Source organism: Myotis yumanensis, unplaced genomic scaffold (genome assembly GCF_028538775.1).
Source record: "Myotis yumanensis isolate MYYU_CA2020_CCGP unplaced genomic scaffold, mMyoYum1.0.hap1 SCAF_4, whole genome shotgun sequence".
Lineage (NCBI taxonomy): Eukaryota > Metazoa > Chordata > Mammalia > Chiroptera > Vespertilionidae > Myotis > Myotis yumanensis.
Window position 1 is genome coordinate 82,887,857 of NW_027223755.1, and position 27,738 is coordinate 82,915,594.

Sequence of the window (27,738 nt, forward strand, 5' to 3'; positions counted from 1 at the left end):
GTCTCACTGTGGCTGGAGCACGGACTGAGTGGCTTGGTATCTAAAGGGAGCAGGAATAGCTGCAACTAGGTAAGAAATTCCTAGGGACCGTGGCAACGGGAGTAAAACAGGGTAGGGGAGAGCACTACACTGGAGTTTTGCAGAGTGGGCCACCCCTTAAGTTTTATTCTTGCTGATTGCTAAGAAGTGAAGGGCCTTGCAAAAAAATGAAAGCGCCCGCCGGAGCAGAAGCTCAGCAAACATGCATTGTGCGGGAAGGAAGTGAATTCAGGCCGCCTGCGGGAGCTCGGGCTAAGGCCACACACCAGGCGGCCAGGGCCCGGACCGGGTCCCCACCGCCCGCTCACCCGGCTCCCGGGGCACCCGGCTCCGCCCAGGGCAGCCCTCAGCGCCTTTGCCTTCAGCCAATAGTAAACGCGGTCGCAGGTTCTTCCGCCGGGGCGTGGGGTCAAGGGTCACGCAAGATGGCGGCGCCCAGGAGCCGCTGAGGCGAGAAGCAGAGGATGGCGCTGGCGGCGCTGGCGGCGGCATCTCGGCCCGGGCGTTGGCTGCGTGGGCTGGGGCCGGGGCCGGGGCCGGGGCCGGGGCGAGGGCACTGGACAGCGGCCTGGCGCTCGCGGAGCCGGCGCGAGGCGGCGGAGGCTGAGGCGGACGCGCCCGTGTTCCAGTACGTGGGCGAGCGCGCGGCTCGCGTCGACCGCATCTTCGTGTGGGGTTTCAGCTTCTCGGGGGCGCTGGGCGTGCCCACCTTCGTGCTGCCCGGCTCCGGGCCCGAGCCCCGCGCCGGCTTGCGGCCGCGCCGCAGGATCCAGCCCGTGCCCTACCGCCTGGAGCTGGATCAAAAGGTGCGGGCCGCCACTCCCCTCTCCCTTCTCCCCCCTCCCGAGGCACGGGGCCTCTTGGAGGAGTTAGCGATACGGGGCGGCCCCACTTCCGGAGGACGACCCCCGAGGGGGCAGTAGGCCCAGGCGGGGAGGGCGGTAGGGGCGCCGCGGACATTCACCCAGAGGCTGAACCAGGGGTGGGCAAACTTTTTGACTCGAGGGCCACAATGGGTTCTTAAACTGGACCGGAGGGCCGGAACAAAAGCATGGATGGAGTGTTTGTGTGAACTAATATAAATTCAAAGTAAACATCATTACATAAAAGGGTACGGTCTTTTTTTTTTTGATCCGGCCCGCGGGCCGTAGTTTGCCCAGGGCTGCAACTGTGCCAGCTGTTGGGGCCCGCTGGTGTCATTCGCCCGTCACCCCGGGAGGCGGGGCTGTCCCCCCAGTTAGACAGAAGGAAAGGGAGGCCCCACAGGGGGTAGGTGCACGTGCAGTGGGATTCGCACTGGGACCGAGAGTCCAGAAGGTCCGAGAAAATGTGGGCCAGCTGGAGTCGGTGAAGAAGGGAAAGGAAACGTTAGCTGGGGCGGGAACGGGAGTGAAGGGGGCGTGTCCGAACACACTAGTGATTCTCACAGGAGGCCTTCACGCCTCTCGGATGGAAAAGATCGCAGCGAGGGACCGCTTCCGCCCCTATTCCGCCTGGCGCGTATCCGGAAGCCAGCGCTCAGAGAAAGGGAGGCTTAGGGATGGATGGTTGTGGAAAGCTCGGTGGGGGATGAAAGAGAAGCAGGTTTAACCAGTTTGGCTCCTGACTTCTGTCAAGGATAACAAACGATTTTTTAATGGAAAAGAGGAGCTCAAGATAAACAGGGAATTTAAGCTCACGGTGAATGAAAAGTTGGGTTGTTTACTTCTTAATATTGAGTTGTAATTGATGTATTCTGGCTATAGGTCCTTAATCACATATAGGATGTGTGCAGATATTTTCTGCCAGTTTGTGGCTTTTTAAAAATTAACAGTATGTTGCTGTATTAACAGTATGTGTTCTTAAATTGAATAAGTTACCGGTCATAAATTGCTGAATAAAACTTGATATCACAAATTGGGAACTCTTTTTCAGATTTCATCAGCTGCTTGTGGCTATGGATTCACATTGCTGTCCTCGAAAACCAAGGATGTTACGAAAGTTTGGGGTATGGGCCTCAACAAAGATTCTCAGCTTGGATTTCACAGGAGCCGGAAAGATAAAAGTGAGCATTCTCACCTTGGATTCTTTCTGCTGTAACTAGTCTGAGAGCTCCCTTTGGATTTTCATGTGTATCTATATATATATATAAAAGGCTAATATGCTAAGTGTCCCTCCGAGTCTGACTGGTCGCTATGACATGCACTGACCACCAGGGGGCAGACGCTATGACGCGCACTGGCCATTTACAAAGAAACAGCACCGTGGACATGTGCTGACAAAGCAACACTTGGCTTCCCCCAAGTGGGACACAGGCCCCAACACCACCCTGAAGTGACAGCCCACCAAATCGCAGCCGACGCTGTCAAGACCCCATGGCACAAAATGCGGCCCACAGCTCAGCCCAGCCCAAAACGGTGGCTGTGGGCGCCGGGTAATGACGTCACGTAGCAACATCTGGCTTCCTCTCCGTAGCGACGACTAGCCTCCTTGGAGTTTCTTCCACCCAGGAACACGGCTTGCTTTATAGCCAGGTGCAAACATTTTACACTTTAACCAAATGTCTGTGAAGCATTTTCCCATGTCTCATCTCATTTGATCCTCAGAAGTCCTGGAGTAGGTAGATAGGAGACTTGGTAGAATCCTATTTTCTTTTCATTAGCCGAAAAATGGAGATTTAGAAAGTTTAGAAACTTGACCGACTGAAAAGAAGTAAGAAATGGTGGACCTTGAAAATGACTTCAGGTTTTCTGAATATAGTCAAACACTGCTGCAGTTAAATATTTTACCCTTTTGTTCTCCCTGCATGATCTACAATAATAATGTGCTTCGTGTTGATATTTACCGCTGTGTTGCTGACAATTACCTGAAAGAGAAGTTGGGGTGCTTCACTGGGCTGGAAAAAGTTTAGCTACATCAGAAAGCAGTTCTAATTAAGCAAGTTTATTCTATCCTATATAATAAAAGGCTAATATGCAAATCGACTGAACGGTGGAACGACTGGTCGCTATGACTTGCACTGACCACCACGGGGCAGACACTGAACGCAGGAGCTGCCCCCTGTTGGTCAATGCGCTCCCACAGGGGAGCACTGCTCAGCCAGAAGCCCTGAGCTGGGCTCACTGCTGGCGAGTGCAGCGGCGGTGGTGGGAGCATCTCCCATCCCCGTGGCAGCGCCAAGGATGTCCAACTGACAGCTTCAGCCCACTCCCCATCAGTGGGACATCCTCCAAGGGCTCCCAGACTGCAAGAGGGTGCAGGCTGGGCTGAGGGACTGCCCCTCCCCCCCCAAGTGGACGATTTTCGTGCACTGGGCCTCTAGTATATATATATGTATATATATATATATATAAAAGGCTAAGTTGACTTGCACATGCGCGATACATATAAAGCATGCTTGTGTTTCGATCTGTCATTGTCGATTGTGAATTTGGTTGACACTTCTATTGTAGAGAAAGGGCGAATAGCGATATTAAAATATTTCTTCTAATTAATTTCCTTTCAGTGTGTGAATCTGTGCACCAGGCCACTAGTCATTACATAAACCAAAGCATAACAACAAAATAGATGCAGTCTTGAAGGATGTTGTTTGAAATCATTTGGGCTAGATTGTTTTTCAGCCTCTTTGGTGTAATTAAATTGAATCTTTAGGCAAAAAGGCATTTGCTGATAAGTGGAGATGTTCCTTTTTGACCCCTAAGAGATGACCTTTCTTTTCTATCTTGCAGAGAGCCTGCAATACTTTACAGTACCTAGGATATGGTCTGGGGGGGAAATTCAATTAAATCCTTAAGATGGAATCTTTATTCCAGTTGTTTGAAAGTTGGATTGTAAAAAATTATTTATAATGACATTATAAAGAAAGTATTTATAATGACATTCTTAAAAGTACACATTATGCCCTGGCCGGTTTGGTTCAGTGGATAGAGCGTCAGCCCACTCCCAGGTTTGATTCCGGTCAGGGGCATGCACCTTGGTTGTGGGCACATCCCCAGTAGGAGGTGTGCAGGAGGCAGCTGATTGATGTTTCTCTCTCATCAATGTTTCTAATTCTCTATCCCTCTCCCTTCCTCTCTTTAAAAAATCAATAAAATATATATATATTTTTAAAAAGTACACATTAGCCAAACAGTATTTTAAGAACAATAAGAGACATTTTTTAAAGTAAGGGAGAAATTACCTAGATATACATACTAGAACAGACCTTTTTGTTCATTTTTTTCTGTTTTCTCATTCATATACAAATACATATTTTATTTTGATCACAGCATATGTTTAATTTTCTGCCTTTTTTCCCGCTTAATTTTATATCAGAATTCTTATTTAAGTTAGTATTGAAGTCTTATTAGCTGTAAGATGTGACATTACATTTTTTATACCATTAAGAACAATTTTAGACATATGCAGAAATGGACAGAATAGAGTAATGCATCCCGTGTACTGTCACCAGCTTCGGCAGTCATCAGCTCATGTTAGTCTTGTTTTATTAATTTCCACCACCTTCCCCTCAATACATTTGAAGCAAATCCTAACGTTATTGATTTCATTCATGAATATTTCAGTACATATCTAAAAAAGTAAGGACTTTTTAAAAGAAAGTAAAACAACATTGTCACACCTAAAAATAATTAACAATAGCCCTGGCCAATGCGCTCAGTGAGTTGGAGCTTCGTCCTGTACACCGAAAGGTTGAGGGTTCAATTCCCAATCAGGACACATACCTAGATTGTGGGTCCGATTCCTGGTCAGGAGGCAACTGATCAATGTTGCCTCCCTCTCCCTCCTTTCCTACCTTCCTTTCTCTAAAATATCCTCAGGTGAGGATTAAAAAAAAGGAATATATTTTTAAAAGTTAATAATATAATTCCTTAATATCATGAAATATCTAGATAGTGTTCAAGTTGCTAGTTGTCTCACAAATGTCATTAAATTTTTATTTTAAAAATTTATTTGAGTCTGGCCTGTGTAGCTCGGTGATTGAGGATTGACCTGTGAACCAGGAGGTCATGGTTTGATTCCCAGTTAGGGCACATACCTGGTTTGTGGGCTTGATCCCCAGTAGGGGGCATGCAAGAGGCAGCTGAGTAATGATTCTCTATCATCATTGATGTCGCTACCTCTCTCTCCCTTCCTCTCTGAAACCAATAAAAATACATTAAAATTTTTTTTATTTGAATCAAAATCCAGATAAGATCCAGCCATTGCAATTGGTTGATAAGACTTTTGAAAGTCTTTTAAGTCTGTTTTAATCTTTTTCCTTTGAAATTTATTTATTAAAGAAATCAGGTTGTTTATCCTATAGAATTTTTCAGTTTGGGGTTTGCTGCCTGCATTTCTACTTAACATGATCCTTTATATTTCCTGTCAACTGGTAGTTGGATCTAGAGCCAGATGCCCTTTAAATGTTATGTATTTACAGCTTCCTGGCCCTTAGGGGTCTAGACAGATAGTAGTGGGGCATGTGAGTCTCTTCAATATTCTAAAGTACTGAAAGACTCACATGCCCCACTACTATCTGTCAGCTAATAAGGCTGTATAAACTAACAACATTGTCTAGTTTCTTTGATTTTTGCCTAGAGTCATATAATTTTACTGTGATAAGCATATTATTCCATGCTGATCAAAAACTGTCTGAAAATTATATTAGCCACTAATGAAACAAATGGGCAGGTCTATTGCTAGAACAGTAATCATTTATTTGGTAGGCAAATTTTTTTTTGTTTTTTTCCCTCCTAAATATATTTTGATTGATTTTAGAGAGGAAGGGATTGAGAGAGAGAGAGAGAGAAACATTAATGATGAGAATCATTGATCGGCTGCCTCCTCTACTGGGGATTGAACTTGCCACCTGGGTATGTGCCCTGACCCGGAATCGAACCGTGACCTCCTGGTTTATAGGTCGATGCTCAATCATTGAGCCATGCCGGCCAGGCAGGCAAAATCTTTTTTAGCATGGGGTTCAAAAGAGAAAAATAGAGTGGTTATTTAGTGGAGTATAAGTTGAGGAGTAGTACATTTGCAGATTTTCTCCTTAACTCCAGCCTACATTTTAAATATTCAAAAGCCCATCATTTAAAACCTACAAGAGGAATTCTTTACATAGACCAATCTGGCTTCTTTAGTAGGATTGTAAAGAACAGTAAGGTTCTTCTGTAGAATGACTTCTAAAAAATTTCTCCTCTTATTGGAATATTAAAATTTTCTTCTTTGTATAATTCAGAATCCTAAAGGCTGTGTAGAATATATGATGAAAAGTCTGCTTTCCACCTCTGTCCTCCCAGCCACAGGTCCCTGAAGACAGCCTGTGAGTGGTTGGACTAGGATAGTGGTCGGCAAACTCATTAGTCAGCAGAGCCAAATATCAACAGTACAACAATTGAACTTTCTTTTGAGAGCCAAATTTTTTAAATTTAAACTATATAGGTAGGTACATTGTTATTAACTTAATTAGGGTACTCCTAAGGCTTAGGAAGAGCCACACTCAAGGGGCCAAAGAACCGCATGTGGCTCGCGAGCCACAGTTTGCCGACCACGGGACTAGGATCACTTTTGAGACCCCCTTCCAGTCCTGACATTCTAGGATTCCATGAATCTGAAGAACTGATTTAATTGGGGGTGTTACTTTTTAGTTTTTAGGTTATCCTTCTACAGTGATTTAATGTATATGCAAGTAAATGCATCTACGTATTCTTTTTGCTTCCTCTTAATATAACAATGTTTATTGTTGTTCACAGAAGTTTTAGTTGGTATTTCAGGAAGAAAATGCTTTTACTTTCCTTAAAAATGCAAATGGTATTAAAAGATTATTATGCTTTTCAATAACCCAATGTGTAATGGAGGCAATGGGATGCAGTGGGTTGGGAGTTGGGGACCAGTCCTAGCTTGGCTACCAGCTTATGTGCCTTGAGTAAGTCATTCCGATGTCTTACTGAGTGAAAACGAGGCCGTTCAATGATACGATTTCTAATGCTGGAAGAGCTGTGACTCTCAATCAGTGTAATAAACCCGGTTGTTTTTGTTCCAGCGAGGGGATACGAGTATGTTTTGGAGCCCTCGCCGGTTCCACTGCCTCTGGACAGACCTCAGGAGACACGGGTGCTGCAGGTCTCTTGTGGCAGAGCCCACTCGCTTGTCCTCACCGACAATGAAGGAGGTAAGGACTAATGGAGGAGGGGGACTTCTTTCTTGCCATTGGGCCCAAAGTGGCTCATTTGATTGAGCCAGGTCTGTTTAGTGAAGCTGTTGGCATTTCCTGAGCAGATCAGTAGGATGCTCAAGAGAGCTGTATTGGGCAGACCTTGCTAAATCTCTTATGCTCTCTGCTCTCTGTGGTTCTTTTTTTTTTTTTTAAACATATTTTATTGATATTTTTACAGAGAGGAAGGGAGAGGAATAGAGAGTTAGAAACATTGATGAGAGAGAGAGAAACATCGATCAGCTACCTCCTGCACACCTCCTACTGGGGATGTTGCCTGCAACCAAGGTACATGCCCTTGACTGGAATCGAACCTGGAACCTTTCAGTCCGCAGGCCGAAACTCTATCCACTGAGCCAAACCGTCTCTGTGGTTCTTGGAAAACCTAGGTTATCTATAGGTGTGACAACACACATCAGGCAGCCTTACCAAGGCCTCTCCCTTCCTTTGCATAACTCACCGAGCTGGGCTGCTTCTGAAAGAAGTCTGTTTGCTAAACACTTCTTCCAGGTGGTGGGGCCTTTTAGTGTCCAGACTTCTGGGTAACCCCCACCCTCTCCAGAACAGCAGTCTCTATGGAAAGGCCAACTTGACTAAATTTTTCAAATTTCATTTTCTGGCTAAGTGTGCTTTGTAGGAAAAGGTGAAGAGAGTGTTTAGGAGCTTTTTCAAGAGGAATTTTTGCATCAAGGGCAACCTAATGACAGGTTTAAGAAATGGTGGTGCTGAGGCCTTCACAGGAGGTGCTTACCTTGTGTAAGGTGGGATTTCTGAGAGGTGGAACTAGGGCCCAGAGGGGAGGGCAGAAGGGACAGTAAAGGTGGCGCACACTGCTGTGGCAGGTCTAGACCCCAGCATGCCTGTGGCTCTGCCTGTGCAGGATGCGAATGTTGGAGAAGGAAACGAAATGGCAGGTAGGGTGAGTGGTTGGACTGGGTTCACTTTTGAGACCCCCTTCCAGTCCTGACATTCTAGGATTCCATGAATCTGAAGAACTTATTTAATTGGGTGTGTTACTTTTTAGTTTTCAGCATGGGAAACAATGCTTATGGGCAATGTGGAAGAAAAGTGATCGAAAATGAAATTTACAGGTAAGTTCCTGCTATCCCTTTCCCCAGTTGTGTTAAACATTAAACATTTCTTTTTTTTTTTAAACATTTTATTTATTTATTTATTTTTAAAAATATATTTTATTGATTTTTCACAGAGAGGAAGGGAGAGAGATAGAGAGTTAGAAACATCGATGAGAGAGAAACATCGACCAGCCGCCTCCTGCACATCTCCCACTGGGGATGTGCCCGCAACCCAGGTACATGCCCTTGACTGGAATCGAACCTGGGACCCTTCAGTCCGCAGGCCGACGCTCTATCCACTGAGCCAAACCGGTTTCGGCTAAACATTTCTTGAGTGATAGATCCACAGAGCAGTAAGAGGGTTCCTCATGTGTGTGAGGAGCAGTGAGAACTCACTGGAAAGCTGTGGAGAAGATTGTTCCATTGCAGGTTGAGCGCCATGCATTAGCTAGATGGGAGGGGAGGGCGCATGAGCATTGATTGTGATGTGTAGAAGTTTTTTAAATTAGTTTTGTATTTTTAACCAAATTGATTAACTTAAAAAATTCCCCTCTATTTCAGTCTTACTCATTTAGTCTAAAAAAACAAAAAACAAAACATTTTCCCTCTAGTTCATTGCATTGTGCTGGTGGTTCTGAATACTACCAGTCTCAACTCTGGCAGCATATGAAAATCATCAAAGGGTTTTGTTTGTTTTGTTTTACTTTAACACCTTGGCCTAATTCTGCCTTATATTTGACCTTGAAAGTTTCTCTAATAGTTACTATATATGGGGGCCACAGTTAAGGGTGACAGGGGAGGGGCCAGAACCCCACAGTGCTTGCCATGAACATACCTCTTGCTTCTCCCCAAATTGCTCCTGGTGTAGTGAAAGTCACAAGGTCCATAGGATGCAGGACTTCGATGGACAAGTGGTCCAGGTAAGAGGCATGGGCTGAAAGCCACTCATCCTGCTCCCTGGGGCACTTTGAAAGGGGGAAAGATGGGTGGAGTGATGGCAAACTTGGTAGGCGGATTTTCTGAATTAATAAATCATTCAGTAAAAATTACTGCTTGCTTACTGTAGCCACAATTCGCTTACTGTAGATCGCCAGCAGACAAAGTTTAATCAAGTTTGGGGGATAACACTCTAGTCTGAGACACAGGTTAAGAAAGCTAGCTGTATCAGAGCACTGTGTATTAGAGCCTGGCTTTATGTTATTCCCATTCCTGACGTAGTGCCTGGCACATGGTCGGTACTTATAATGAATACCCAAATAAGTGAACGTATACAGAAAATGCTATAGAAGTAGCAGCAGGGGAATTGTTAAGTCTAGCAGGCATGGAATGGAAGGGAAAAAAAGCACCATGGGAGAGGTAGCAGAGGAATTGACCAGGTAGACTAGGGAAGGATGGGAGGAAAAGTTTTCTGGCAGAGGGGAGGGAGCAGCTGGAGGCGCTGACTGCTGAGAACGTGCAGTGGGGCTGGAGTTTGGTATACTTATGGGGGAGTGGTGTGGGATAGGCTGGAAGACAGGTTCAGAGTGGACAGTTCGAGGTCTTGAATGCCTTGCTAAGGAGTTTGGACTTCATCCTCTTGACCGTTGGGGCCTATCAAAGGTTCTAATCAAGGGGAGTGACAGCCAAATCAATGTCTGTTTAGAAAGGTAACTTTGGCCATGGTATGGAGTAGAGGGGCGAGGAAGGGATGAAGGTCACTTGGGAAGCTGTGGGGAGAAGGAATGGTGGGAGACAGATAAGGAGAATTGACTAGTTTGGGCCTTGATTAGCGGGGCAGGGAGCGTGCTAGAGGGAGCTGAGCATGATTGCATAGGCAGATGACTTGGCTGCTCATGTTCTCAGCCTAGATAGGGACCTATTGGAGGAGGCGCAGGCGTGGGTTGGCTGGGAGAGGGGGTGCCCGGAGGAGTGAGAGAGTGGGTTTGCACTGGAATGTAGTGTTTCAAAGTCACAGGGATGTAAGTTTAACTCCTTGCTTCTCCACATATTAACTGGGTGACTTTGGATAAGTTACCAAACTTCGCAGAGATTCAGTTTCTTACTGGGTGGTCTTGGTTATTGACTTAGCACAAAGTGCCTGACATATTAAGTGTTCAGTAAAGAGTGCTTTCCATTAGACAGTTAGGAAAATAGGTCCAAACTCAGTAGATTTGGTGGAACTGGAGGTAACAATGCGGAGGTGACAGCGAACGCCTTGGGAATGGATGCAGTCTCCTGGGAAATGTGAAGGCAGGAGAGAAGAGGGCAGAGGACAGAACTTTGGAGGAGTCCACCACCGAAGGGTAGGAAGTAGAGGCTTAGAGAGGCAGAAGGGGAATAGTGAAGAGAAAGGCTTTTGGAGGAGGGAGTGGCTCCTCAGGTCTGGAGGCAGTGGAGGAGCTCTTAGGCTTGCTCCTTAGGACACCTGGCACTTTACTTTAGCAAGAGCAGTTTCATTGGAGTGGGAGACTGCTAGGTGCAGTACATTGAGAATGAATAAGAGATGGAGACAGTGTGGGGCATCCTCCCTGGCTGGACCCCGTCTGCTTGGTGCTCCGGAGCGGTAGGGAATGCTACTGGGCTCAGGTCCATTGACTAGGATGCTGGGCTTCGAAGAATTCTCATCAACCTTACCTCTGTTTGTCTGATAGGTCACCTGTGGTCAGGACCATAGTCTCTTCCTAACGGATAAAGGAGAAGTCTATTCTTGTGGATGGGGTGCGGATGGGCAAACAGGTATTGTACCTTTCACCCCTGGGGATAGTGCAGTATGGCACTGTGAGCTGTAGGGTTCTCATAGGCTAGAACCCATCTTCCTTAATTTGATTCTTACTTCTCTTTATACCTCCTGGGGAACAATAATCGTTTCTCCTGTCCCCGTTCCCATAGGAATGAATTATAAAGAATTGGATAGAGGATTGGAGCCACTTCTCAACAAAGGAGTTCTGAGCCTTGTAAAGAAACAAGTGCCGCCTAAAAGGAGCTCCATTTTAACTGATTTCAGAAGAGTATCATTAAGGGAGGAAGGAATGAGGGTTAAGCTTTCACACCTTGTATATTTAATCTTTTTGTTTTTGAAATTTATCTGAAGGGCCTTTAAATTTAAGATTTAAATCTTGTTTAAATCCTCAGTAATCCTACCATCACCAAATTGTCTTTGTTCCGTCTCATGTTTTCTTCCAGTCCTTGTTCATATAAGTATATCTTTTTATGTTGTAATGATAGCATTGGTGTGATTTTTATATGTTTGTTTTATCATTTAAATTTATATAAAATAGTTTTTCATGTTAATAGAACTTTCACAGTTAGGGCTCCATCTGAACCATTTCGAGACGTACAGTTCACTGATATTAAGTAACATCTGCATTGTTGTGCAACCTTCATCACCATCTATTTCCAGAACTCTTTCATCTTGTTAAACTGGAACTTTATTATACCCATTAAACAGTAACTCCCCATTCTTTCCTCCTCCAGCCCCTGGCAACTGTTGTTCTACTTTCTGCCTCTATGAATTTGACCATTCCTGGTGCCTTGTATAAGTGAATCATACAGTATTTGTTCTTTGTGTCACTAGCTTATTTTACTTAGCATAATGTCTTCAAAGTTCATCCATTGTGTAGCATCTGTCAGAATTTCCTTTCTTTTTAAAGCTGGATAATTTTCCCTTGTATGTATATAACACATTATGCTTATCCATTGATCTGTGGATAAACACTTGGGTTGCTTCTACCTTTTAGCTATTGGAATAATGTTGCTGTGAACATAGGTGTACAAATATCTCTTTGAGACCCTGCTTTCAACTCTTTTGGGTATATACCCAGAGGTGGAATTGCTAGATCATATGGTAATTCCACGTAAAAATTTTTGAGGAACTGCCATACTGTTTTGCACAGTAGCTGTACCATTTACATTCCTACCAGCAATGTATGAAGTTCTACTTTCTCCACATTCTCCCTAACATTTGTTATTTTTGTGTGTTTTTTGTACTAGTGGCCATCCTAATGGGTGTGAAGTGGTATCTCATTTGTGATTTGCATTTCCTTAATGATTAGTGATTTGAACATCTTTTCTTTCTTTTTTTTTTTTTTTTAAATATATTTTATTGATTTTTTACAGAGAGGAAGGGAGAGAGATAGAGAGTCAGAAACATCTATGAGAGAGAAACATCGATCAGCTGCCTCCTGCACACTTCCCACTGGGGATGTGCCCGCAACCCAGGTACATGCCCTTGACCGGAATCGAACCTGGGACCCCTCAGTCCGCAGGCCGACGCTCTATCCACTGAGCCAAACCGGTTTCGGCTTGAACATCTTTTCATATGCTTATTGCTTGCCCCTTTGTATATTATCTTTGAAGAAGGTCATTTTTTAATTGGGTCATTTGTTTTTGTTGTGGTTGTTGAATTTGTTGTATATTCTGAATATTAATCTCTTATCAGATATTTGATTTGCAAGTATTTCTCCCATTTTGCCTTTTTACTCGGTTGGTAGTAGCTTTTGATGCCAGTATGACCCTGCTTTGAGCCCCTTGTGAGGAAGCCCCTGGTAGCCAGAGTCTGTGGTTTAGTGTTTTGCCTCCCTATGCTGCTCAGGGATTACCCTCCATTGAAGTGCTGATAATGACATTGTCCTTCAGGCAAGCCCTGTGTTGTCCTGTTTACTGTTTACCACGCTGATTTGCCTGTTTCTGTTTACTTTTTTTGGGTGGCTGAACTGTAGAGATTTCCTTGATTTTTCCAGCAAGCTCAGCAGTGCATTAGAAATTGCTCGTTTTAATATATGCAAGGTCTCATATGTTCATTGTATAGTGGGCTTTCATCTTGAGAACTTTTCTAACTTGAATTGGACCTAGAAAAGTCCAGGAGTTTTCATATGATCTAGTTACACTGATGCCTTTTTCTGCCTCTGAGAGCACATGGAGACGGAAGTTGCCTGGCATGCAGAGGAACAGTTAGGGTTTTTGATATTTGTAAAGAGCTCAAAATGTGTTTGGCATATAGTAAGTCTGTGTAAGTTGTAGAATAAATTATTAAAAGTATTTTCTATTGTATTAGGTCTGGGTCACTATAATATCACCAGTGTACCCACCAAGCTGGGTGGAGACCTTGCAGGAGTGAAGGTGGTCCAGGTTGCCACCTACGGTGATTGTTGCCTGGCTGTGTCGGCTGATGGAGACCTCTTTGGTTGGGGCAACTCTGAGTATCTGCAGCTGGCCTCTGTCACGGACTCCACACAGGTATGAGGTCGCTTATAGCATGGTGCTAGGAGGTTTGTAAATATAGCGTGTTAAGGACATTTCTAAGAGGTTCTTCACCAAAGTGTAATGTATAAAGTGCTAGAATGTTAGGACCTAACCTGTTGTAAGACTGCCTCTTCAAGGCTCTAAGATCTTAAAAAAAAAAAAAAAAAAAATATATATATATATATATATATATATATATATATATATATATATATTTATATTGATTTTCAAAGAGAGGGAGAGAGAGAAACATCAGTGATGAGAGAGAATCATTGTTCGGCTGCATGCCCCCTATTGAGGATTGAGCCCGCAACCAGGGCATGTGCCCTGACAGGGAATCGAACTGTGACCTCCTGGTTCATAGGTTGACACTCAATCACTGAGCCATACCAGCCGGGTAAGGTTCCAAGTTCTTGACAATTTCATTGGAGCCCAGAAAGAAAGCTTAAGTGCAAAAGCCATTTTTTAAATCAATACTTTGACGAGATAGTCCTGGTTTAGGGCAGTATTTTAGGTATGCCTGGATAACGAGGCTATTTACCTAAGTTCCTACGATGTCACACTGTTGTGTTTTGTTGCAGTGTAACATATGCCCCAAAAGCACACAGATCGTATGCATGCAGCTCGATTAAGACACCTGTGCAGCTTCCACCTAGGTCAAGTAGTAGAATACTAGCAGCCCTTCAGAAGCCAGGCCTGCAGCCTCTCCTCACCACTAGCCCATCCTTCTCACTGAAGCAAGCCACCATGATTACAATACAGAAGAATTTTAAATGTTTTATTAAGGAAAAATTCAAATTTAAACAAAAAGTAGAGCTCACTGCTTAATTAATCTTTATATACCCATTACCCATGTTCAACAATTACCAACTAATGGCCCATTTGAAAAATTGAGATATAATTCACAATTTTAAAATATATAATTTAGTGGTTTTTAGTATAGTCACAAGGATGTGCAACCATCACCACTATCTAATTCCAGACATTTTCATTAACCTCATCTGCCCCCCTAATAGACCCCCCCCCCCCCTAAAAAAAGCCCATACTCCCTAATGGCCAATTGTGTTGCATCTATAATTCCATCTACTCTATCCTAGGATTATTTTAAATCCTAGGTATCATATTTCTTTTATAGAAGTTTCAGTATGTAGCTCTGAAAGATCAGGACTATTTAAAAAACATACTACATTCTTTAATATCAAACTTTGACAAATACAGAAGGTTGTGTTTGTTTTTTTCTTCAGAAGGGATTTTAAATATATGTTAATGATAAACTTGCACAAAGGAAAACTAAGATCAGCTAAGATGAAAAAATGCATTCTCTGTGGTCTGGCTCAGTGGCTAGAAGTGGTTGCAGATTTTGTCTGAGTTTCCTAGTAGCCAAAGCAGAGAGAAAATGGTCAGTGAAATGATTCATTGTTTCTATAAAATAAATAGCAAACAAAGTGTTCAGGAGAAGTACTGCTCTTCCTAATGCCGAGGCCTGAGGAAAAGGTCTCTCCGGCCTTCCTGTGGGGGACAGGTCCAGGTCCTGTCATTGCTGCATATTGCTGCATAACAAATGACCCCGACACTTAGTGGCTTAAAACAACACACATTTATTACCTCACAGTGTCTGTGGAGCAGGAATCTTGGGGTGGCTTACCTGGGTCTTCTGGTTCTAAGTCTTTCAAAAGCTGCAGTCATCTTAGGGTTCACCTGGGGAAGGCTCTGCTTTCAGGACCACACTGGGGTTGCTGGCAGGATGCAGGTCCTTGTGGACTATTGGACTGGGGCCTCACTGCCTTGCTGCCAGTCAGCCAGCTCAGAGTTGTTGGCCAAGCCTCCCATGGTTCCCTGCCATGTAGGCTTTTCCATGTAGTCACTCGCAACATGGCGTCTGGCTTCATCAGAGTGAGCACATGAGAAGGCAAGAGAGTGCCAGTGAGACCGAAGCCAGTGTTTTATCACTTCATCTTGGCAGTGACTTTCCCTCCCTAATGCTGGTATTCTGCTCATTAGAAGCAAGTCAGGCCCGAGCCAGTTTGGCTCAGCAGACAGAGCGTTGGCCTGTGGACTGAAGGGTCCCAGGTTTGATTCTGGTCAAGGGCACGTGCCTGGGTTGCAGGCTCGGTCCCCAGTAGGGGGCGTGCAGCAGCCCATCAGTGATTCTCTCTCATCATTGATGTTTCTATCTCTCTCCCTCTCCCTTCCTCTCTGAAAAAAAACACACAAAAAAACAAAGAAAAAGAAGAAGCAAGTCAGTAGGTCCAGCCCCCACACAGGGCAGGGATTACACATGGGTCCGAATAGGAGGGGACTGGGATTATTAGGGGTCATCTTAGAAGTAGCCCATCACAACCAAGATTCTTTACTGTGGTCTAAGCCTCATCCTGTCAGTGACAACAGTGGTATGTTCCAATGGCTCTGTGCGAGAGCATTTCTCAGTACTTGCCGAGGGCCTCGTGCCAGGGCACGGTGAGGTAAAGCAGCTCTCTGAGAGCCAAGCAGCAGAGGCCCAGCCCCATCCTGACAGCCCCACTTTATCTAGGCCTACGTTTTCTGGGTTGGTAAGCTCCTTTATTCCTTTGGAGTCAACTTAGGGACTGTTATCTTTCAGCTGTTTCCGTTTGAAAGTGAATCTATGAAGATTTGTGGCTCTCACTGAAGCACTTACAATCTATCTTTCCAAAGTTATTTCTCAGTAGAGGCGCCAAGACCAAATCCTGCTGGAAGGCTAAGCTGGCCACATTTCACTCTCCAAACCCCTGACCCTCCCATCTCTCACTCTCAGCAGATCTTGCCTCCTGTTTAATAGAGAAAACAGATGCTATTGGATGAGAATGCCCTCAGTTTCCTGCTATGGCTCACATACACGTGCCTGTGTCTATACCACCCTAGACCCATTCCTTTTCCAGCGGTGGAGGAGGTGTAGCTCTTCCTGCTGAAGCGGATTTTTCTCTCTCTGCCCTGGATCCCATCGCCTTCCACCTTTTCAGGAGCCATCCTCTATCTGCTGGGCCTTCTTTCCCAAAACTTTACCCTGTCCTTCTCTGCTGGTGCCTACATCTGTCTTTTCACCTGACTTGTATGTCTTCCATCTTAAAGCCCTAGGTGGCTCCTCCATTTCCGTCCATTCTCCCCATCCCTACCCCTTTGCTTTACGGCCTGCTTCTCAGGAGCTACATTGACTTACTATCTGTTTCCTCATTGTCAGTCCATTCCATTTAGTTTCCACCCTTATGAGTTTGCTGAGTGGCTCTTGATAGGGATACCAGTGACATCCATGTTGCAAAGAATAATAATAAAGAATCTAGAGAACATTTCCACTCTGTATCTTTCTTGACCTCTCAGCAGCATTTGACATTGACAGTGACATCTTTGTGAAAACCATTTTTCCTTTTGCCCTATGACTAGACTCTTCTAGTGCTCTCTTAGCTTTCTCAGTGTCCCTTTCTGGTCTCATTTTTTAAAAAAATATATATTTTTATTGACTTCAGAGAGGAAGGGAGAGGGAGAGAGATAGAAACATCAGTGATGAGAGAGAATCATCGATCGGCTGCCTCCTGCATTCCCCACACTGGGGATTGAGCCCACAACCGGAGCATGTGCCCTGACCAGGAATTGAACAGTGACTTTTTAGTTCATAGGCCAAAGCTCAACCACTGAGCCATGCTGGCCAGGCCCTTCTTGGTCTCATTTACTGTGTCTCTTCTTGTGCCAGGCCTTTAAATGTTGAAGGTCCTCATGGCGTGGATTTTGCTCTTCTTTTCTCCATAGTCCCCCTTTAGAAGATCCTAGCCATACCCATGGCTGCACTTACCATCTGTGCTTACCCATCAGAGTTCCAGACATCACTAAGTAGCACTTGACATTTCCACTTGGTCATCTCTACACACTGCGAGTTCAATACATTCAAGAGTGAACTCATGCTCCTCCCCACGCTCTGGTCCTTCTCCACTGTTACCTAAGTCCACGATGTTTCTTCCCCTCTAGCAATTCCACAGCATCCTGCATGATCCGGCCGCCCTCTCCCCACCGGCATCTTGTACTATGTGTCCCCTTTCCCCCGCCCGTTTCCCTGCTTTAGCCACTCTGACCTTGTTCAACCTTCCCGAATGTGCCATGCTCACCTCATTCCCTTTACACATTCCATCTCCCCTACTTGGAATATCCTGTTCTTCTCCCCTCCCCTAGTTACCTCTACTCATCCTTCAGATAGCAGGAGAAAAATGAAGCCTTCCCTGACTGCTCCTCCCCTCAGACTAGGTCGGTCTCCCTGACATTCATTCTCAGAGATCGTGTACTTTCCTTCATTGCATTGAACACAAATTACTTTTATGTTAATTTAGGCTGGCAGCTCCTCCACTAGACTAAGAGAGGGACCAGGTCTCTTGTTCCTCCTCATTCCTAATACCTAGTTAGATAGGTAGCATATGTTCAATGTTTGGGAAATACTTGTGGGATGAATAAATGAACTGGGTCTTATACACTCTGTACACAAGACCAGATTATTTCCAAGTTCTCACTGGTTTGTGTTCCTAACAGTGTGGACCCTTCCTTTGATTTAGGTGAATGTCCCTCGGTGCTTACCCTTCTCAGGAGTGGGCAAGGTGAAGCAGGCTGCGTGTGGTGGCACTGGCTGTGCTGTGTTAAATGGTGAGACCCTCTTGCAGAGTCACTGGGCAGCTCTAGGTGGGTTGCATAGAGAAAGGTCGGTGTCCATTGGACTCACAGGCAGCAGACCTTGGCCTGAGGAAGGGAATGTGGCTGGGGGGAGGAGGGGGCGGGAAGATCTAGTTAGATTGAGTTCAGCTAATAGAGGGTGCGGTGACATTCTTGACAGAAAGATAATAGCCGTGATATATAAGTAGACAGCACAGAGCTTAGTAATTCTGTAGCAGACCTCTGAAATGGAGAGTGAACTTTCTCCCTGTCCCTTAGCCTGGGCCAGAGGCTCCAGCCTTCTCCAGGGAGGCTGCCAGGAAACAAAGGCAGAGAGGAGAAGAGCCTTAGGGTTTAGATACTGAGATCCATGGCTCTTGGATTAAACATCTGGTACCACTGATGAGTATTAAACTTTTTATAACCAAAAAATCATTTTTAGAGTTTTAGGAATCTGCCCAAAAGTTGTTTAGTTACTTGGCTTGGTCTTTTGATCACTGTGAAACACAGAGCTGTTGGGAGAAACTGTCCTTCGAGGGCTCTCCTGTGTTCACATGGGGTTTCTGGGTGATTTATGGATTCGTCCTGTCCAGGTTACTTTCAGGATGTAGGAAGTTTGTATTCTGAGATTGGTGAGCTGGCTAGACATACTCCACAAACAAGAATTTGAAAGAGGAGAAAAGAAACATGAAATATCTGTCAGCATGTTCTTGCCAAGCAAGGAGGGGAAAAATGCATGTGGATGTAATGCTTCTTGGTGGTGCAGTTTGAATTTCTAGTGAGTGAGGGCTGCTCTTGGTTTGACTTACTGACCGTTGTTTTTCCTGTAATGTAGGAGAAGGACATGTTTTTGTCTGGGGCTATGGAATTCTTGGGAAAGGACCAAACCTAGTGGAAACTGCTCTTCCAGAAATGGTTCCACCCACTCTCTTTGGCTTAACGGAGTTCAACCCAGAAGTCCAGGTTTCCCGCATTCGATGTGGACTCAGCCACTTTGCTGCCCTTACCAGTAAGTGACCAAGCCATGCGGCCCCGGAGACTGACAGAGCTTCACTCTCTCAGGTTCAACCTCAGACTGTGGCAGCTCTCAGTTTCCATCCATCCAGCGGTGCGGTACCCTTGTATGGATAATTAAAGAGAGCGGCTAATCCAGAAGTTGTTTGGCCTGGGGTTGTATAATGTGTATCTTTTTTTCATCCTGGAGTTTTGTCTTGGTTCATTTGGTTTGTGGTCAGGCTAATGTGAAAGTGAGTTTTCTCAAGAGGATGCCAGTTGGTGGTAGGAGAGGGGACCCGTGAGTGTGTTGGGGTTTGGGGGGAAACCAGCAGAGGTTTGGCAAATCCATGGTAGATAATTAGGAAATGAATGTGTGGGGCTTAATCCCACTGCCTGACGAAGCCCAAACCCCAGTCTGACCCAGGAACGTGGGATGGCAAGGGGCAGACTTGTAAGACTGTCCGTGGTTTTGTGGAAGTAAATCTGCCCAATTTCTCCAAAGTGCTGGGGGAGAGAATGATCAAAGGGAAGGCTGAAATGGAGATTTTTGCAAAGGTTTGCCAAATGACACAGCCATAACATATCCAGTTACTCTGCAGACCTCTAGAATGTGTGCTTTTCTTGATTACATCTCCTGTTCCACCACAGTGACTGTTGGTTCAATTTGTTCCTCTTTAGTTGACTTGAATCATCAGACTGTATTAATTTAATTTCATTTTGTGATTCTCAAGCAAATTCACTATTTCCTTGTCTCATGGTAAGTAATTGTTTTCTTTTAAACATCTGGCTGGGACAGTCAGTTCGGGTCATTCTTGTTTGTGTGCTCTGGCCCCATGCTATGTGAGGACTGCTCCAGATGATCACCATTCAGGATTGTCTGAGCACCAGGCTTCGGGGCTGCAGTGCGGACCATTGTGCTGGTGGTCGGAGTCTTGCCTGACTGTGTGCATTAAAGCACCAGGTGGTAGCAGCGCTGATGGGTGGAGGATCGCTCACTGCCACTCAGGCAGAGTCAGCCACTGCCATTTGCAAATGAACCTAATTCCTGGGAGTTTTTAAAAGCTACTTCAACTTAGTAAATAAGAGTCATTGTGGACTAATTCTGGAGGTGTCAGTGATCTATTTTCCAGACTGTTCTAGGTATGCGAAGCCACATACCTGGAAACCCACATGAAGTGTTCCCCTAGAGTAGACTGTTCCTGTTTGGTGTCATCCGTGTGGTCATTTTGGGTCACACTGAAATGAAATCCCTAGATAGCTCTCCCCCAAGTGCCAGTTACTGTCCCTCAGTAGAGAGAACATCAGAGCTTGGGTTTCTCCCCTGACTGTATGCTCAGCGTTTGCATAGGCCAGCTGGGAGTTGGGATAGGTTGGTTTACCCTGAAGTCTAACAGTTTGGGACCAGACTGAATTGTTCTGTTAAACACGTAAAATCTGAGGCTGGAGGACAAGGGTGTTGGACAGACCAGAGGGGCTCTGACAGCTTGTAACGAAAGGATTCCTTATTTAATCAGCCCAGATTATTTTGGTCCTGGCTTTCCCCTGCCTTTTCTACTTCTGCTTGCCAGATGTGGGGGAGCTAAATAGGGCCGCTGCATCAAGGAGTGCCCAAAGCTGATGGGGATAGAAGTCAGAACTGAAGGCTGGTTGTGGGAGGCTGCCCTGCCATGTCTGGGTCCTTTCCTGGAGGTTGACATTCCCAGAGCTCCGGTCTAGATGCAGTCCCCTGGGCTATCTCTATAACAGCCTCTTGGTCCTTTTCCTTCTTGGTACCGTTAGTGTGTGAGCATGTATGTATTGGTTTGATCATTTGTTTATTTCTAGCTGTTCAACTAGTCCCATGAGGACAGGAACCAAGCATGTGTAGTCACTGTCCTGTCCCACCTGCTAGCACACAGACCTAGACCTGGCCCATAGAGGTACCTAGTCACCATGTGTCACTCACTTGACATGCGGAAACCCAGACAAGGAATGGCAATCTTCCTACTTTGAGGATGCTCGTATTTCAGGATTTGTGGAAGCAAGGTTTAGTTGGACATAGCTGTGGGTGAGGGGCCACATGGGGTGCGAGCAGAGTGGTCTGTGCAGGAGCCTCCTTGACCCTCTGCTCCACGCACATTCTCATCTCCCACATGATGGACACTCTAAGTCTGGGCTTGGACATGGTTTTGGTATGGGGCAGTATACTTTCCCTTCAAAAGGAAGCATTACTTGTCTGGTAGAAGTTGAAGTTTAACATTGGACTCTGTCTGTACCAGGTTCTGGAAAACCTGTTCTCATGACCCTTCCTCTTCTTGGAGACTTGGCCTTGGCCTAGTCCCAACCAAGCCACCATTTTCCTTTCTTTGCAGACAAAGGAGAGCTGTTTGTTTGGGGCAAAAACATCCGAGGGTGCCTGGGAATTGGCCGCCTAGAAGACCAGTATTTCCCATGGAGGGTAAGACTGGGTTGGGCGGGCTTGCGGGCGGGCCCACAGGGCAGATGGACCTGATGTGGCAGCAGCGCTCCAACACCGGGTCCCCAGGACTGCCTCCCCGCTTCCGGGTCCCAGCTGCCCTCCTCCTGCTCTGTGGCATCAGGTGAGGCCTCAGAGCCAGCGCCCAGCACCAACTTCTCTGGCTGTGGGCTCATTGCCCTTTGCTCCTTCCTGTGGCCTGTTGAGTGAGCAATGGGAGGAATGGCCTGTGTGGGTTCCATCCCTTGGTGCTCTGTAAGAAGCCTCATCGGAGGCTGTCCTTGGGGATGTGGAGCAGGAAACAGAAGCACGCCTCTGAGAGGAGCTAGCTGCAGGCCGGGTGCCGTGAGGCTCCGATGCTGACAGGGAGAGATTTGAAATGGAGAAGTTGGCATGCCAGGAGCTGTTTGCAGAGGCCTGTGCCGAGGAATGTTTACAGTGAATTTAAAAGAAAGCCGGATGTTTAATATTTAGAATGCCTGACCACAGGCACCAAAGTGAAAAAATAAAGGTTTTTCTTAGGGGGAAGATGCAATTAGAAAAAAAGGCTCATTTCAAAATTAAAGGAGAAAAAGTTCTTTCTTCAATTGTAGTTTATCTTAGTGTTGTTTACTAGGTTTTTTAAGTTCTAAAAAAAGCTATTTTTTTGAATACAGAACATATGTCCTTGTACAAAGTGTATTATGAAAAATCAGTTTCCCATGTCTTATCCCAGAGGCAGCCACCAGAATTGGTGTCTGATGTTCCCTCCAGAGACAGCCTCTGCCTATGGAAGTGCGTGTGTGTATGCGTGCATGCGCGAGCGTGCACATGTCTAAGTATTTAACAAGTTTGATTTTAATAATGTGCTTTGAAATTGTGTAAAATATCTTTTGAAAACACATGTAAAAATGAAAAAGAAATGAACTAAGGCTTTGTCCAGAACTCACTGCAGAAGGTTTTGAGGCTCTTTGTTATTTTAGGGCAGTGATGGCGAACCTTTTGAGCTCGGTGTATCAGCATTTTGAAAAACCCTAACTTAACTCTGGTGCTGTGGCACATATAGACATTTTTTGATCTTTGCAACCATTGTAAAACAAAGATTTATATTTTTGATATTTATTTTATATATTTAAATGCCATTTAACAAAGAAAAATCAACCAAAAAAATGAGTTTGCGTGTCACCTCTGACACGCGTGTCATAGGTTCGCCATCACTGTTTTAGGGCCTTGTTTCCACTGGCCCTCCCCTCGGCTGCTGACTCTCCTGGTCCCTGTGAACTTGGCAGGCCATGACTCCTTTATAAAAACAGTAGGTGCAGTTTCTAAGAGAATAGGTCAAAATAGAGACTTTGAACTTGTTAGAAAAACTGGTTGTGGACCAGAGTTGTCCCTGAGCTGGCTGGCGCTCCCTCGCTTATTCCCTGAGCTAGGAAATGTCATCATGTGTGAGGAATGAAGAGGCAGCTGACGGACAGTGGATGGTACCGCAGGTAATGGAAATGCCAATAATGTGATTTAAACATCCTGCTTGTTTTCTTGGTAGTTCCTCACTGCCCTCTCTCGAACCCCACCAAAAGGCCTTTCTGCAGGGGAGCTTAGGAAACAGTAAAGCACCTGGGGTTTGGAGGAATGACTGCAGTGACGAGGGGCTCCTCACCTGCCTCCATTTCCTCCAGATTAGAGTGAAGACGTGGGACAGCCATAAACTGAGATTTGAAATCTGATAGCATGTTCCTTATTGAAATGGCTGGGCCAGCCCTGCAGTGAAGCTGGAAGGAGCAGGCTGCTGGGGGCTGACACCACTTGCCACTCAGACCAGACCCCCCTTCACTGACTCATCACCCATCAAACCTCCCTTTGGGAATGTTGTTCTCTGCATCTGTACCATCAGCAAAGGGACAGTTGGCTGCTTTCTTGCCAAACTATTGTCCTCCTTCTTGTACATTTGTTGAGCTGTTTGTGGATGGGTGAGGAGAGAGCTTGAAGAATGGTGCTGAGATCTGGTGACCTGGCCTTTCTACTCTGCAAGCTTGAGGTGCAAGGCTGAGGCTTGAGACAAAGGTGGTGGCAGGAACCAGGTTTTGGATCAACCAAGCTGGATTCCTTAAATATTCAATTTGTCTGTTGTTGGGTAGCTGGACCTTCTGTCTGTTCTGTTGTATTCACTTAAAAAAATTACAGGAGGTTTTTAAGCTTTAAAGCACTGTATTTTGTTCTTAATCTTCAGTGGGGGCTGTGTTACATCATTTAAAAAGGATTCCAAGAAAGAAAAAGGAAGAGTAAAGTCTTATTGATAGCACCTACAAGGCACTAACTAGTTGTTCTTGGACTCACAGAACCTGGGCTTCTCCCTCAGTTTGTAGGCCCATGTAATGACATCAGAGCCCCCCGATTTAAACCTCTCCTTCCGAAGCTTTCCAGGATGTTTTCCTGCTGCAGGCGGTGCTGCCCCCTCGCCATGACTCCTGGTCAGTACCAGGTTGGGTTTGGGAGCACAGGCTGGGAAACCCTCCGGCCTTCAGGCCTCCTTCTTACATGGCCACCTCGGGAGAGAGGTGCACTGTGGCAGCTGGGCGCTCTGGGGCAGTGCCTCCTTGCCGGTCAAGCTCTCTTCCTTTCTCAGCCTGCTCGCTTGTGCCAGGAAGGAAATTTCAGAAGCAGCCAAGTGGGAGCAGCAAGTCTGCTGGGCCCGGCCACTGCCCAGGGGCAGTGCTCTCAGCCTTCCCGTGTCTTTCACCTGCTGGGCGCTTGTTTCAGGAACGTGTCCTTGTGGAGAGAGATGTTCCTACACTGAGTTTGCTCAAACCTTTCAGTCACTCAGGCTAAAGGTGCTTTTGGTTTTTAGAACTGTTTCCATTTGCAGTAATGTTGTGAGCGTAAATTGGTTTAGAATAGAAGCTCCATTTAACCTTGACAAGGACAAAAATAAAACATGGCTGAGGGCATTCTTCTTCTGGACTCGGTTCAGAGAGACTGCGAGTGACTGCGCCACAAAGAGGGGGGCCTCCGAGGCCAGGCCATAGTCCTGGCAAGTAAACCAAGGCAAGTGGTCTACTCTGCATTGGGCACTAATGGCTAGAGCACTTGGGGAACAAGGACAGAGGTGGTAACTGCAGTAGCTGGGCTGCAGGTTAGTGTGGAGAGGGGCACTTCCCCCGCCCACAGTGGTCAATGAAATGTGCTCTAATGGCCCTGGGGGGTTGCTAAGAGTTCGCCTGGGCCTGGTCACCACAGAGGCGGCATGCTTTCCCCCGCGTCCCTGGCCAGCCTGGAATGCTTTCTGCGTCTCCGAGCCTTTGCGATGAGCTGGGGCAGGGCTTCTTGTTTGTCTAGTGATTTCTCTAATAGGCTTTGCCAAAGACGTTTGTTTAGGGAGGGAGGGAAGGGGAGCACAACTTGGTTACTAGCGTCCATTTGTTTGTGGCCAGGAGCCCTTAATGGACTTGTCTCTCCATGCCAAAGGCGCCAAGCTGCAGGGTCGGCAATGCTGCCTCTGGGCTTTTAGGCCAGGCCATCTGGAGTAGGCCTCTCCCTCTTAAGCTCAGTAAACTCCACAGGCTGTTACAGGTCCCCTTCCAGCTGTACACTGCCCACCCCGGCAGGATGGCAGGATTCGGATCTGGTCAGAAAAGCAGCATCGCATTGTAGCTGAGGGCTGAGGGCTGAGGAGTAAGTGGTACAGGTGCGCTGTCCTAAAACTTGCCATCTAAGAAAACAGTGTACGTGGCATTTGCTTCTCTTTGCACCAAGTAGAAAGTGCCCCTTTTCTGGAGAACTGGGGTGGCCATGTGGGTGTGGAAATCCTTGAGTCGTGGACACACCCATTTCCAAGGCCAGGCTATGAACAATGAGTCATTGAAAAAAAAAAATATTTTATTGATTTTTTACAGAGAGGAAGGGAGAGGGATAGAGAGTTAGAAACATCGATGAGAGAGAAACATCAATCAGCTGCCTCCTGCACACCTCCCACTGGGGATGTGCCCGCAACCAAGGTACATGCCCTTGACCGGAATTGAACCTGGGACCCTTGAGTCCGCAGGCTGACGCTCTATCCACTGAGCCAAACCAGTCAGGGCACAATGAGTCATTTTAAAGGCAAACAGGCAGGCCCTGGCCAGTGTTGCTAAGTGGTTAGAGTGTTGGCCTGTGCACTGAAGGTTTGCAGGTTTGATTCCCGGTCAAGGGCACATACCTGGATTGCAGGTTCCATCTTGCACAAGTGGGAGGCAGCCAATTGATGTGTCTCTCTCACATCAATGTTTCCCTCTTTCTCTCTCTCTCCCCCCCTCCCTCCCTTCTACTCTCTCTCTCTCTCTCTAAAAAAAAAATATCCTTGGGTGAGGATTAACCTAAATAAATAAATAAATAAAGTCAAACAGAGGCCTCCACATCCCAGGAGGCTGCTGTTACCTTGAGAGTCGGGCCTTCCTGTGCCGAGTGTTGTCAGCGTGGATGGGCAGTGTCGGCAGGACTGCTGGCCAGGCCTTGGGCGCCTTCTGAGACACAGTCAGTGTCCCTCCTTGAGGGTGACAGGACTCACGTGCCCGTGTCTGGAGCTGGAGCTGGGGGCAAAGTGGGTAAAGACCCGGGGCCAGGGGCCTAGTTCCCAAAGTGGACCTGAGAGAAGGAGAAAGGGTTTTTCTGGCCGCTCTAGTGAGCCATGGTGGTGCTACTCAATACCTGGCCGGAGAACAGGGTTGCCCTCTGGCGGGGTCATACTCGCAGGGGACTGACCTCTGTGGGATGTCACTCAGGGTTCGTGCTTGTGCCCACAGCAGCCTCTTGGGGGCTGGACAGTAACGCCCACTGACCAGGTGGGGAGTTCAGATGGCCTTTCCTTGGTGATTGCGTTTGCTCGGCCCAGCAGACCTGCTAGGTAGGTTGTAAGTGTCCCCATTTATCACCCAGAGGAGGGAGCCAAGGCTCAGAGAGGCTAAGTCACCTACCAGGATGCAGGGCCCGGATCGGGCCCAGCTGGGGCCACCTCCAAGCCTGTCTGTCCCCCAGTTGGCCATTTCCCTTCACTGTGTGCTGGCTCTTGTTTTTCAGGTGACGATGCCTGGGGAGCCCGTGGATGTGGCCTGTGGTGTGGATCACATGGTGACTCTGGCCAAGTCATTCATCTAAATCTCCTGCTGACCCAGGTGAGCCTGCCCTGGCCTCAGACCCACTTGGATTGCTCAGCAGAGGCAGCCCGCGGGGTTCTGATGGGGCTCAGAGACGACCAGAGCCCTCCATGAAGTGTGACACTCTCTCCTAAAGCCCTTAGGAGGTGCAACCTGAAGTCCGGAGACGTGGTCCCTGCTCCGGTGAGACCTGCCAGTGCAGCACCTCACAGCTGCCTTTATCGGGCTGGTCCGCAGGAAGATGGGCCCCAGGCCCTGCGGCCCCAGCGTGGTGAGGATCATTAGAACGTCTCGGCTCTTTCCTGGGAGCACAGGATGGCCTCTGGTGTCACGTCTGGCCCGAGAAACTGGTTTTCACAAATATTTGCTCATGATATGCATTTTGTTTGATCTTGAAAGGAGCCTGACAGAGTGCAGTGCTCAGGGGGCTTCTGCAGCTCCTGGAGCACAGCAGAGTTAGGGTGAGCGTGTGTGGGCACGGGGCAGCCCAGCCTGACTGAGGGAGCCGGCTGGCTTCGGCCTGGGGTGTTCATTTAGGTCTCCCCTCCCAAAGTGGACCCTGAAAGCCAGCTTGCTGGTGGGACATGCCGAAATCCTTTGCTTGGATTGGGGTTCTCCCTGAAAACATAGTGGGTGCCAGCTCGGCACCCCATGGGCTCATGGCTGTCATCAGCCTCGTAACCATTCTCACTGCCTGGCTGGGAGAAGTGGAGAAGCCCCCGCGGGAAGAAGATCGAGGCCAGATTCTTGTGGCTGAGGGCTCCGAACACATCCGCAAAAGCTTGGCTGCAGTGCCAGTCCTGGAGAAGAGATCCAGAAATTGTGGAAAACAAAGAGTAATGTAACTTGTCTTATTCTTTAAAAAAATATTTTAAAAACCTCTTTTGGAATAAAGTCTATTTTCTGCATTTTTATTCTTAAGAGCTGGAGAGGTCTTTTTATTTTACTTGCTCATTTATAGAGATTAGCTTTCAAAAACAGGGCATTTGATAAAGAGGCTACTAGATGCCAGTGAAAAATACAGTAGAA

At 46.5% G+C, this 27,738-nt stretch overlaps 1 protein-coding gene across 1 annotated transcript; it reads left to right on the plus strand.

Moving 5' to 3' along the window:
• Positions 1-485: 485 nt before the first annotated feature.
• On the plus strand, positions 486-27,630 carry RCC1L (RCC1 like). The gene is made up of 12 exons (XM_070412829.1): positions 486-845; positions 1,954-2,083; positions 7,043-7,171; positions 8,238-8,304; positions 9,155-9,206; positions 10,917-11,001; positions 13,319-13,500; positions 18,057-18,144; positions 18,986-19,159; positions 21,498-21,583; positions 26,633-26,727; positions 26,846-27,630. Exons 1-11 carry the CDS (start codon positions 504-506, stop codon positions 26,708-26,710), a joined length of 1,413 nt encoding a protein of 470 aa, XP_070268930.1. The 5' UTR covers positions 486-503; the 3' UTR covers positions 26,711-26,727; positions 26,846-27,630.
• Positions 27,631-27,738: the final 108 nt, after the last annotated feature.